We start from the raw sequence: 12,321 nt of genomic DNA, 5'->3' as shown, positions 1-12,321 counted from the left end.
ATCATACCAAGGCTATAATAAAAGCCCATGCCAAGCCTATCAATGCCATGCAAGCTACTTAATGGTTCAATGTTTATGCAACATGCCAAGCTAACATGCCATGCAAAAACATTGAGTCAGACAACTTAGGCTTTTCCACTTATACAATATGCCTAAGCCTATTGATGCAAAATACGCCAAACTTAACATTGAAAAACCCAATGCTAAGCAAGTCAAGATTTCCTGACTTGCTATGCTTCCTTATGGAAGCTGCGACATCTTTTTCATCCTTCCTCAGGGAAACTCACTGACAAAGTACCAAGCGGCAGGATCAACTATTTCCCCTAGGAAAACAGGCAAAAGCTCAAGCTTATGTCTCAAAGGCTAAATAAAAGTCCATCCAACAAACTCTTATGCATGAAAAAGCCAATATCATGGCAAGAAAAGTAAAGACATTGCAAGCATTATGATAAGATCAACATCAGCATCAAAGCCAAAGGAAAGAGTCGAAGAAAATAAACAAAATACAAAGCAGAGCGACCCCATGGCCATTGTTCGAAAACAATAAGCTAGCTATCCAAGCGAAAATTACAAATAAAAGTAAAGGTAGAGTGAGGAAAACAATCTTCTTCATAGCCTGCTGCAGCAACATCTCAAAGTTCACGCTCTGCCAAGAAAAAGAAGCTGAGGGTTAGAAAAATGCAAACAGTCAGGCAAAGCAAGTAGTCATAGGAAGGTGAGAAGTTAAGCTCAGAACACAACCTCTCAGATGAACTACTAGAGGTGTCAGCAAGCAACTGATCTGCTGCAAGTTGAAGGCACGCTGCTACTTCCTTAGAGCTCCAGCGAACCAACTTCTTCAATTTGAGCTTCTCAACCTCTAGTTCATTAAGATGCAGTTCGAGAACACGCATCAATTTGTTGACTTTGATGAATTGATCCAAGACACCTTTCTTTTCAAGCTGAAGTCCAAACATGGTATCGCGCAACTCTCCCAGCCTCTCAATTAAAGAACCCACGGGCACACCCAAAGCGGCTACATCGCTGATCATGTCACGCCAACATAGCAGTTTGTGCTTTGTGAGTTCTAATGGGGAGGTGTGCTCCATACCGTAAAGTAGAAGCCCAAGCTCTTCAAAGATCATCCCACGCATAAAGGGAGATAAATCTATCAAGCTCACATCTGCGTCACTAGCATGCTCAAAGAACTTGACCAATGCCTCAGCTAGTCCAGAACGAACCTTCACTCCCCTAAAGTCGACCCTAGAAAAGAAGGTCTCGCCAGAAGGAATCAGTTCTTCAACTGAACTTAACACCCTGTCTTCATTGGCAAGACTATGCTTGAGCTTCTCGAGGGCTTCATGCCATGATGCCCACTCTTCAATCGAAGCTAGCTCCTCAGGAGAAAGAACCTCTTCAGGAAAAATTGTAGGCTCGAGAGGAACACAACTGAGGATTTGAGCCATTCGCTTCCTAACACCACCCACATCATCATAACCAACTTCATCCAACCTTTCCTCATCTTCCTTTCTCACGGGTTCCCCCTCACAAAAGATCTCAGTGTCAGGGGCAACCACACAATATTCTCCTGGGTCAGTTTCAATGACCTTAAACTCTACACTTTTCATTCCTCCTCTGACAAGGAACAAATCTCCTTTCCTCACAGGGCGGTAAGCTTCTAGGAAATAAGCTGCAAACAAAACAAAGGGATATAACAAGCCAAGTTTTAGTGTCCAAGGGTCAAAAAAATACCTAAAGAAATTTAGCCCGATACAAAATGGCAGACAACATGCTAAGGTAGTGCAAATCATCTGCATCAAACTTACATTTTTCAACGAAATGGCATGAACAGTTAAAATGGAGTAGGAAGCGATCCAAATAAATTAATGTAGATGTATCATAAACACTTACAAAGAGGCTACATAGAGAAATAAAAACAATTGAGCAAACCACAATAATATGTTCCTAGACCAACAATCACCACAGTGACCCTGGGAAAGTAAAAATTGTAGAAGAATTTGGATAGGGCCAATTGTGGAAGGTTTAGGATAGGGCCTAAGCCCTGGTTTGGTACTGAGGTACTTCTTCAAAAAAAAGAGCTTTTTTATGTTTGGTAAACATTCATCTTCAACTTTTTTTCACAATTTTGGGTGAAAAAAAGCCAAAAACACAAAGTTTACCAAACACTCTGCTGCTTTATTTCACAGCTGCTTATTCTCACAGCACAGCCGAAGCAGTTTTTTTTGTTCAAAGCACAACAATACCAAGGGCTGGTTTGGTATTGTTGTGCTTTGAAAAAAAGTTGTTTCTGCTGTGCTGTGAGAATAAGTAGCTGTGAAATAAAGTAGCAGAGTGTTTGGTAAATTTTTTGTAAAAGTTCTTTCGAAAAAAAAAAAAAAAAGCAGTAGTATAGTGTTTGGTAAATTTTATGTAAAACAGATGTGAAAAAAAATCGTTTTTTCAAAGCTGGGTTTTGCAGTTTCTTGTTTTTGGCTTTTTTTCACCCAAAACTGTGAAAAAAAGTTGAAGATGAATGTTTACCAAACACAAAAACAGCTCCTAACTTTTTTTGATACTAGCTTTTTTCAGGATCACCTTAGTACCAAACCAGTCTTAAGTAACAAGTAAACCACAAAGATAAATATTTTAAAAGTAAAACAAATGACCACCAAAGATGTCACCAACTCACGTTTCAAAAAGGCATCAAATAGATTTCCGGTAACTCCTTCTATAGAGTCGTCAATAGGTAGAATGTGAACACGCTTCCCATACTTAACATCAGAGCATAGATGTACAGACACAACATCCCCAATTCGAACCCTTAAATTCGACCTGACAACCTTGTTCATCCTGATTCTTGGCTCTTCACAGGTGTAATCAGCAAGTGCAATGCAGATTGTGTCTTTTCGTTTCTTCCCCTGAAAACCCAATCATAGATAATTAAATAAACAAATGAGCCGTAAATCAAAACCTCCGCAAATTAAAAAAAACACAATGTCATACAAATAAAGTAGGACGTGGAAACACTTGGGTCTAGTTCGTTGACAAAATCCAATTAACGAATATCTATTGCATCACAATGCCATGTACCTAACAGGTTCCGCTAAAGTAAAAGTGATAACTTTCCTTCTTTTATTAATTCTCAAACTTAAGCTTCCAAACCAATGAGTACAAAGCAACCCAATTCTGGGTTCGAACTAAATTTGCAATTCAACCTCAATTCACATTCTAAACGAAGTTGTTTCATAGAACATACAAATTATGCAACAACAAAAAATTTCCCTAAAACGTCATCCCAACAAAACCCTAGTGTGATATTTTAACTTTCAATTTATTTGATAAGCTACCCTAAATTTTACGTTCTGATTAGATTGAAAAAAGAAAAAAAAAAAAAAAAACACGCACCTTGATGAGGATGGTGTCGCCACGGAAAAGCTGTAGCTTTTCCATGGTTTCGGGATGCATTGAAACGATGGAGTTATCGTCGTTTACAGCCTCATCAACGACGAGACAGTTCGGCGACTTCTTCCGCTCCAGAGTTGCCGTCCACAAGTCCTTGTTCTTCCTGCAGAACAATCAAATCCCCAGTCAGAATTTGAATATTTACGCAAATAAACGGAAAGGAAACACTCCGACATATAAAAATTGTGGAAAGTAAAACAAAATTAATGGTGGCGAGTTGACTCACGAGTCGGACGATTCGGCTTGGTGAGCCATGGCGGTGGAGAATTTGAGAGATCAGGAACTGTGGTAAACGAAGAACAGAGATAGGGAGTGTTTGGAGTGTGTTTTTCTTTATTTTTTTGAAATGGAAGCAATAAATTAATTAATTAAACTCATGAAGAGTTACATATGTCTTAGCGTAGAAGTTCCTGAATAAATGTAAGAAGCTCTTCAAATCAAACTAAATTATTGCTACTAGACAAAGCAAACTTCACAAGACATCGCAAGACATTGTGCAACACCATTACATAAACAGGAGACATGAATAAACTTCACCATAAAGAAAGTGAAGGCCAGCTGCATTATTTCATCCGCTATCATACAAATCGCGGATGAGTCAGAATGGGTCCTATTAAAAGTTGCAATGACCTTCATGCAGTCACTCTCCACCACGACCTGTTGAAAGTTGTGAAGGTTTCCTTTTGAAAAGTTGGGTCCAAATGAGAAAATGCTGGGGATAATTTAGAAAAAGTGGGACCCCAATTGTGGACTGTAACTGAAAATTTACATCGGATGCCAAATTTGTCCCTTAAAAAAAATCATTACATTTTGGAAATTATGCAAAATAGGACGAGAAAAACATGAAAAGCAAAAATGACAAGGACCAAAAAGGATAAAGTGGAGATGCAAAGCATACGTAAGCCGGAATAACCGGGTCAAAAAATCCGCTGGTTTAATTAGTTTCCTCCCTCTTTCTCACTGCTACTGTCTAAGCCGTCACTTTCTCTCTCTCTCTCTCTCTCTCTCTCTCTCTCCCCGCCTCCCTCCTCTGAGCTTACTCAGATCCAGGTATGTCTCTGCTTCAACCTCTCAAGCTTTTACTACATATCCGTTTGAAGTAGTTAAGGTTTAGATACAAGCTTTTACTTTCTGTTTGGTCTCTGAGAAATGGAACAGAAAATCTAAGCAGAAAAACACTATTTAAATTTTTCTGGGGGTTTAATGTTTGTGTTTTAGTTCAGTTTTCTAGGACGAAATCGAATTTTAGGATTCAAGGATATAGTTTTCTTAATCATTGTTCTGTTTTTAGCCACGGATATTTGTGTGTGTGTGTGTTTAAATTGATTTTCTTTCACATTCAACGTTGCAGAAATAGTTCCTTGTGATCTCAGTTTAGTTGGTGAGGAAACTAAAAAAGAAGGAAACACGTTGTAGTTTTATGTTTGATTTCGAAGCTCGAACTTTGACGCGTGTGTTCATGTTTCCATTTCAGATTTCTCATAGAATAAATGAATATAATCGAGAAATATTTTTTTTGCCAAGATTAACATTTGATGACAAAATGCCATTTTTGAAGAACAGTAGTTGAAATGTTTTGCTAAAGTAATTACCTTGTAGTTCTTCCAGTATTCTGTAAACCCGGATGGCATTTCAGTTCCTATATTCTGCATGTGGTGAGGGACGGGTGGGTTTGTGGGTTAGAATTAGTATAGGTCCGGGGTTCGATTCCCTCTAATGAAGCCGGAAAATATCCCTTTTCAGCCTTAAATATAAACATCAACTGATTGGGGGTAGGGATGGTTTGTCTTTCTAGTTAGGGTTATTATCCAAAATGGCCTCTGAAATTGAAAATCAATATAAATGGTCCTTGAGATTATCCACCATCCATGATTTTGGTCATTCCGTTAAAAACGATTTTGGGCAATTTTCAAAGCTTTGTAACTCAATCGTTTCTTAACCAAATTCGACTCATAATATATCAAAATGAAGATAGGAAAGTGTAGATTAAGATTATACTATTTGGAAGCCCAATGATTGCAAAAGATGGCCGGAAAATAGCCTGAAAGGTGACTAGTCCGCGGGCAAACTGGAAAACTCACCGGAAACTAGGTAAACTTTAAACGTTCATAACTTTTTCAATATTCAACCAAATCAAGTGATTCAAAAACTAAAATAATACTTCTTGACATGATGAAGAGAATGGTACTTTTTTCGAAGGCTAACTCGCCGTGGTTTGGTCGGTGAACGGCTCGAAAGTGGCTAACCATTTTCGAGTTAGCCACTTTCGAGCCATTTTCCGGCCAAACCACGGCGATTTAGCAGTAAAAAAAGATACCATTCTCTTCATCTCATCAAGCAGTATGATTTTCATTTTTGAATCACTCGATTTCATTGAGTATTGAAGAAGTTACGAACGTTTAAAGTTTACCCAGTTTCCAGCGAGTTTTCCAGTTTTCCCGCGGACCAGTCACCTTTCAGGCTATTTTCCGGCCATCTCCAGCAATTATTGGGCTTTCAAATAAATATAATTTTCTTCTACACTTTCTTATCTTCATTTTGATATATTATGGGTCGAATTTGGTTAAGAGTCGATTGAGTTACAAAGTTTTGAAAATTGGCCAAAATCATTTTTAACGAAAGGACCAAAATCATGGATGGTGGACAACCTCAAGGACCATTTCTATTGATCATGCAAATCTCTGGGATCATTTTGGATAATAACCCTTCTAGTTATTACAAGGTGACTTTGTTTTCTGACAGTTCGGATATTAACAAACAGCGGTTATGGTGGTGGTTGTTGGAAAAGGATCCTCACCAGATCCTTTTCCTAGCTTCGAGGGGATCTTGCAATCGTATACGTTCATCGTACATCGTGCGATTAAAAATCATTTTAAAATTTAAAATTAAATATAAATAGTACCTAATGATCCCCAAGAAAAGGATCCAGCGGGGATCCTTTTCCGTGGTTCTTGATACAGGACTTGAATTGTCTCGTTGATGTGTACGTAGTAATTCAAGTTTGTGGGCATTCTCCATTCATAAATTATCTCATTATTCTTATTTCTATAACGTTTGCTTACCATCCTTTTCTTTTTTAACAATGCAGTATTCTAAACTGTTTTGATTTACATGAGGACAAGCACACTGCCTTAACCCACTGATCTAACCTAGGTATGCCGGTTCCTTACCAACCATCTATGCCAAGATTAAAATTCTAAATGATCAACAACTTCACTTTCTATATAATGAACCGCATGCATAAAATGGGAAGATATGCAGGTGCACAATAAATACATACATAAAGCTTAGAAATTTAAAGGTTTGATGCTTGAAATTAATCAAGGATTGGGATATCTTACTCCTAGGAAGGGAAGAATATGATATTTGGCGCACAGCCAACTCTATCATTTACTGCGCTTCCGAGTGAGTAAAGCAAAACATCAGGCTCCTAGGAGTATGATTGTAGTTCCATTATCCTAACTACCTTATCTTGGCTGCTGGGTCTAGTCTTTTATAACGCCCTTGGTTTTGTAGACAACTTCAGAAATGCTATTTTCTTTTTCGAGCTCAAAATGTACATTTATTTGTGGTAGGAAACTGTTGAAGATGGGACATTTGTGACTCAATCATACATTAAGAATTTGTATTCTAATTATTTCAATATTAAAATTTTAATTTAAGTTTCTACTTTTTAGTTTTGATTTTGACAAACATGGTAACCACTCAGATATGAAATTTTAGTTCTAATTGTGAATTTGAAGTCATAATGAAAGTGCATGTGATAAACAGTATATATGTAGCATTTTATAGACTTATGATGCGTTTTTATTTTTTAATTTTTATTTTATAAATAATGACTTCAGGAGTCCCGAGGTTGTTACAAAGGATTTGGGACCTCAAATGGGTTTGCAATCAACAAGAGTCGAACGATTCAGTCTATTTCAAATGATTATTAGTGCCAAATTTTAGAACTAGAGTATCATGCCTGTGATCTAGAATATTGTAAGAGAAAAAATTAAAAAAAAATTAATTATGAAGAGTTTAAAATAAGTTTTACTTTTTCTTTAAACTGAAAACTTGAATTACTCAGTCGAAATAGTTTTAATTTTCAAGAGTGGTGATAATCTCACCCCATTTTCTTATATTTCCATCCAAATTTTAATAAAAAATTTAATACTAATTTAATCCTTTGTAAAATGACATCTAAGACAAAAGAAAAAAAAATTGAAAAAAACTGATTGACAGGTTCGTTCTTCAAGGCTTGTCTATCTGCAATTCACATACCGATTCGAGTTGGAGTAGGTGATGTTTTGAGGAGGTTGCATGCCGAAATGGCAGCAGTTCAAATCTTCACCATATATAGGGTATTATGTAATTACCAAAGTAGCCATCTTCGCAGGAGAACTTGCCCCGGACGAGGTTGGAGTCGAAGTGGTAGAGGTGGAAGTTGCAGATGAAGTGGTAGAGATTGGAATCGATATGGTAGCGGCAGTTGCGGTGGGAGGCGCCGATAAAGTGGAAGACGATGTTCTCAGGACGGGTGGCATGTTGGAGGACGGAGAAGACACCGGGGATTGTGTAAAATGTAATTTATGCCATAAAAATTGAAAAGAAAAAAAATTTTGAATACATTCTAGAGGTTATTTTAAGAATAATGAGTGAAGAAATACCATTTTAATTTTTTAATTTTTTATGGGGAGTGAAATTATAACTAGGATGTAGAAATAAGACATTGTGTTGGGGTTAGTAGCACTCTTCTCAAAATTTGATAGAGAGTTATAACATGTACAAATCTTTATATTTTCCCTTAATTTTGATCCATTCGTTGGTAGAGAAACTATCCTAAGGCCACTTACCATGAGCAAACATATTAATGACGTATTGACGTTCCTGATGTTTGTTGTGCTCCAAATCTATCCTCCCCGACTACAGTCATTGGACCCAAGTTCTTCATGCAATGTAACTTTAACCATATTCCCTTCTTGCCTATAAGGAATCTTAGTAAAAAGTATAGAGTAAGAAATATTTATACGTTACAAATAGCATCCATTTCATCAAGATTATCACATGCAAACCACTCTGATCTCCCAGGGAATTAAGGACATAATGACATTAGCAATTATTGAAAAACCAACCTAAGTGCACTTGACATATATATTTCCCTCACCGTAAGCCATTTGATCATTCTCAACACCAGCAAATAGATCCCTAACATTTTTCTCAGTTTTAGAAATAAACTTGCCCAAAACTTCACTCTATTTATTTCATTCCACATAGTACCTGTAAGTTACAACATTGTAGATACACATTTGTACCTGAGAACTATTCAGCTGAGCTTCCATTGTGGGTCGAGCGGTATAAATGATAAATATCACATTATCATTCAAGACCAAAAATATGAGCCTTTTTCAATCTATTTCCGAAAACTCAAAAGGATTCAATTTCAGAACAGTTTTTTTTTTCACCCAAATGCACATTTGGGTTTCCTTACTCTTCTCGCATCAATTCAAAAGGTCCATAATTTCCAGTTTCATGTACAAATAAGATAATTATCATAAATGTTGCCAATCTAATCAAATAATAAATGTAAAAGTAAATCTCAGTTTACTACCCTTAAGTTTGTGGTTTTCAACATTTAGTACATAAAATTTTTTTCGTTCCAGAATCATACCTAAAGTGTTAATTTTAGGACAGTCTCATACATCCGTTAGTCTGGTTGTTAAGTCGCTCGTTAACTAATGACGTGGTGCCCATGTGGACAATGATTGGACGCCACGTGTCATTAAGGGGTCCACGTGGAAATTAAAAATTAAAAAAAATATTAAAATAACTAATTAAATAAAAAATATTTATTTAAAAATAAATAATAAATAAATAATCCACAAACCCAGAACCCCCTTCCTCCATCCCCTCCACCCCCTCCACCCAAGCAACCCCATCTCCCATCCCCCATCACCCACCCCATACCCACCAAATATTTTCCCTTCTCTCTCTGTTTCTTCCTCGCCATGTACAGACAACCTTTTCGCCGCTCCTCCGGCAACGAACAGGGTCAACCACCGCAACAACCCCAAAGGTACCAATATCCAAAGCTTCCAAGTTGCTACTCAATGACATATTCTCCATATTATGCCTCTTAGACATTTCATCAAATAGACTCAATGCATAGAAATTTTCTTCACAAATTTATCCACATAGTACCAATTAACCCAGCCATACTTAGCATTCAAAAAAGCATGATACACGATCGTTGGGATTCTTAGTGAAGGCCGCGTCAAATGCTGGGATTCTTTGGGGTTTCTGATGTAGCAAGTGCTAGAGGGAGGAGTGGACGAAGAAAGGGTGGCTCGGGTGGGCAAGGGTGGGTGATGGGGGATGGGAGAAGGGGGTGCTCGGGTGGAAAAGACGAAGGGGGTGGAGGGGATGGAGGGGTGTGTCGGATGGGGATGGAGGAAGAGGGTTTTGGGTTTGTTTGTTTGTTTGGTTTTTTTTTTTTTTTTTTTTTTTTTTTTTTTTTTTAATATAATATGCCAACTCCTTTACCAAAACACAGAAAAAACCAATCAAAACCCAGAAAATTTAAACTTCCTCAGACCTTTTGGATCAAGCTCAAAACCCCACAAAAAAAATGATCTACTTTTCCTTTTTGCTTTTACGGGTATTATTTTTTTCTTTTTTCTGTGTAAATTAGATGGTGTGGGGGTGTGGTTTTATACGACAATGATGATCGTCGCGGTAAATGCTCTATCAAAGTCGTGATGAGACGACTGCCCTCGCACAGGGTTGGATCTGACTTGTCACGATAAATTAGCTTGGATCAGAATTGGTTCTTACACTTCATATTACTGGTTGCCCAGAGAGAGAGGAGAAAGAGAAAGTGGTGAAGGAAGGTGGGGGGGCTTCACGACGGGGGTTTTGGTCTTCTGCTTCTTGTTGCGTGGGTCGCTGGCGACAAAAACGACGGCGTAAAAGGCAGAAGGGATAGGGTTGGGTGTGGGTTGGGGGAGGTAGAAGATGGGTGGGGCTTTTTTTTTTTTTTTTTTTTTGTATTTTTTAAATTTTTTTAATATTTGAAGTGGGCACATATTGACACATGACGCTCAGTTATTGTTCACGTGGGTGCCACGTCGTCAATTAATAGAAATTCTAACAGAAAACTTAACGAATGTATGAAACTGTTCCAAAATTAAGACTTGAGGTATGACTCTGGGATTAAAAAAACTTCATGTACCAGATGTTAAAAACCACAAAACCTCAGGGTAGTAAACTGAGATTAACCCTAAATGTAAAAGACAAATACCAAAGCATCTGAAAACATACGCAGCTGAAAAAAATCCAGGAACAAGACATACCGCTATAGGGAAAGCCACACTACAAGGAAAATTTACGCACGGCCTTGACATCATCGGAGCAAGCCCAATGGTAGAGCACACATTGTAACCTGCAATTACCGCTTGATTCACAGTCTTCCAACCTAGGACAATTTTCAATCCAAATTAGATGAGAAAGGCTTCACACTCTCCTGCAGAGTTCCATCAATTAGACCCCAACAAAATTGGCATGTTTATATTACATCTAAGCCTAAAAATAACTATCAAACTCACATTTCTTTTGATTTTCTTTATAAAACAAACTTGTAGACAAATCAAACGAATATAAGCACAATCTCAAATTCAAGCTCCAAATAATTAGTGGGAAAAAGTGAATCACTTACCAGGTTCCTTGAGGAGACGTTGAGTTTCATGCGGGATTAAATACAAAAAAAAAAAAAAAAAAAAAAAAAACCACACACACACACACAAAAAGTTGTTAAAAAAATTACGCAAAAAATCATAGAAAAATAGCAAAGGAAAAGCCCAGATCCAAGAGAGTCTATGATGCTGTGGTTGTCCAGCTGATAGACGACATCCATCGGCGAAGTCTGAGAGAGGCAGAGATAGGTTTGTTTAAATCTGAACCAGATCAAATCCCCTTTTAATTATAATTGTTGGGGTCCAAAAATGTCACACACCAATCCAATCAAGGCTCAAGGCCCAATTGTCATGCAAAGCCTACATTCAAGCCCAAGCACATGCCAAGGCACGGGATCAACGAAGAATGTATTTACAAGCATGCCATGCCGTTGTGATTAAGCCAGATGTTCACGCCATGCTCATGCCTATTCATCACGCTATGCTTCCTTAATCACAAATCATGCTAAGCCCAAGTCACATAATAGGGGCTTGCCAAGTGGATTGTGGTGTGGATGGTTACGGAAGGTTAGTGGACCTACGTGGAATCGGGGTCATGGAAGGCTTTGGGCTGCTTGAGAGCCCAAAGATCCAAGCCCATACCCTTTGTATTCCACGCATACATCATTGAGAAAGAACTCACCTAGTTTATCCATTTCCTTAGGAAGCCAACCCCTTTAGTTAGGATTAAACTAGATTCTTGCATTGAATGCATGTTAAGCCCAGCAAGTCAGGCATTTAATGCTAACTTTCCCTTCCCAGCCTGCATAGACAACCAACGCTTAAAAGCCGTGAGGCTCGCTACTAGATTTAGGGCATGAAGAAGGCCGCCACGAGAAAGTCGCGCCTCGGGAAAAAGCAATCTGTAGGTCTCAACAGTGCATCTAGTTTACACCAACAAGGGAATAATAAGATAGCTAGGGAGAAAGTGGGGGATGACCAAGCCACAAAGGGATATTTCCTTGAAATCTAGAGAAAAACCCTTCACCTACATAAGGAGGGAGAGAAGCCATTCAAGAGAAGATTCAAAGTAACACAAGGAGAAATAAAAGAAACATAAGAAGAGAGAACCACCTAGGAAATAAGCCCAGAGAGTTCTTGTTAGCCCATAAGCACACTCTAAACCCCAAGCATCACCATCCATGCAACCTTAGTAATTTTCATAGCC

General features: G+C 38.0%; 1 protein-coding gene and 1 long non-coding RNA gene across 3 annotated transcripts; one reads left to right on the top strand and one right to left on the bottom strand.

The window, feature by feature from the left end:
* Nucleotides 1-370: 370 nt before the first annotated feature.
* On the bottom strand, nt 371-3,976 carry LOC103964820 (cell division cycle protein 48 homolog). 2 transcript variants are annotated; one of them, XM_018651790.2, is made up of 5 exons: nt 3,668-3,976; nt 3,385-3,544; nt 2,669-2,897; nt 742-1,669; nt 371-663 (listed from the first exon to the last, which is right to left on the bottom strand). In XM_018651790.2, exons 1-5 carry the CDS (start codon nt 3,694-3,696, stop codon nt 633-635), a joined length of 1,377 nt encoding a protein of 458 aa, XP_018507306.2. In that variant the 5' UTR covers nt 3,697-3,976; the 3' UTR covers nt 371-632. The 2 variants fall into 2 exon arrangements, with proteins under 2 accessions (XP_018507306.2, XP_048424923.1); XM_048568966.1 differs by having other exon boundaries at nt 371-646.
* A 359-nt stretch (nt 3,977-4,335) lies between these two features.
* Nucleotides 4,336-7,195, top strand: LOC125470306. The gene is made up of 2 exons (XR_007252584.1): nt 4,336-4,491; nt 6,530-7,195. It is a non-coding gene; the product is annotated as an uncharacterized LOC125470306 (long non-coding RNA).
* The last annotated feature ends 5,126 nt before the right edge of the window (nt 7,196-12,321 follow it).

Source organism: the organism of the source record quoted next, unplaced genomic scaffold (genome assembly GCF_019419815.1).
Source record: "Pyrus x bretschneideri cultivar Hongxiangsu unplaced genomic scaffold, Pyrus_bretschneideri_v1 Contig5, whole genome shotgun sequence".
Classification (NCBI taxonomy): domain Eukaryota; kingdom Viridiplantae; phylum Streptophyta; class Magnoliopsida; order Rosales; family Rosaceae; genus Pyrus; species Pyrus x bretschneideri.
The sequence above is the reverse complement of the archived record's forward strand: the minus strand, read 5'-3'. Positions and strand labels throughout refer to the sequence as shown.

Bases quoted from the DNA above. Each gene is read 5' to 3' on its own strand.
- LOC103964820 (XM_018651790.2), bottom strand. From the start codon at position 3,696: ATGGCTCACCAAGCCGAATCGTCCGACTC. The intron at 1,670-2,668 runs GTGAGTTGGTGA...TTTTGTTTGCAG, and splicing joins ATTTGATGCCTTTTTGAAAC to CTTATTTCCTAGAAGCTTAC. The intron at 664-741 runs GTTGTGTTCTGA...TCTAACCCTCAG, and splicing joins TCTAGTAGTTCATCTGAGAG to CTTCTTTTTCTTGGCAGAGC.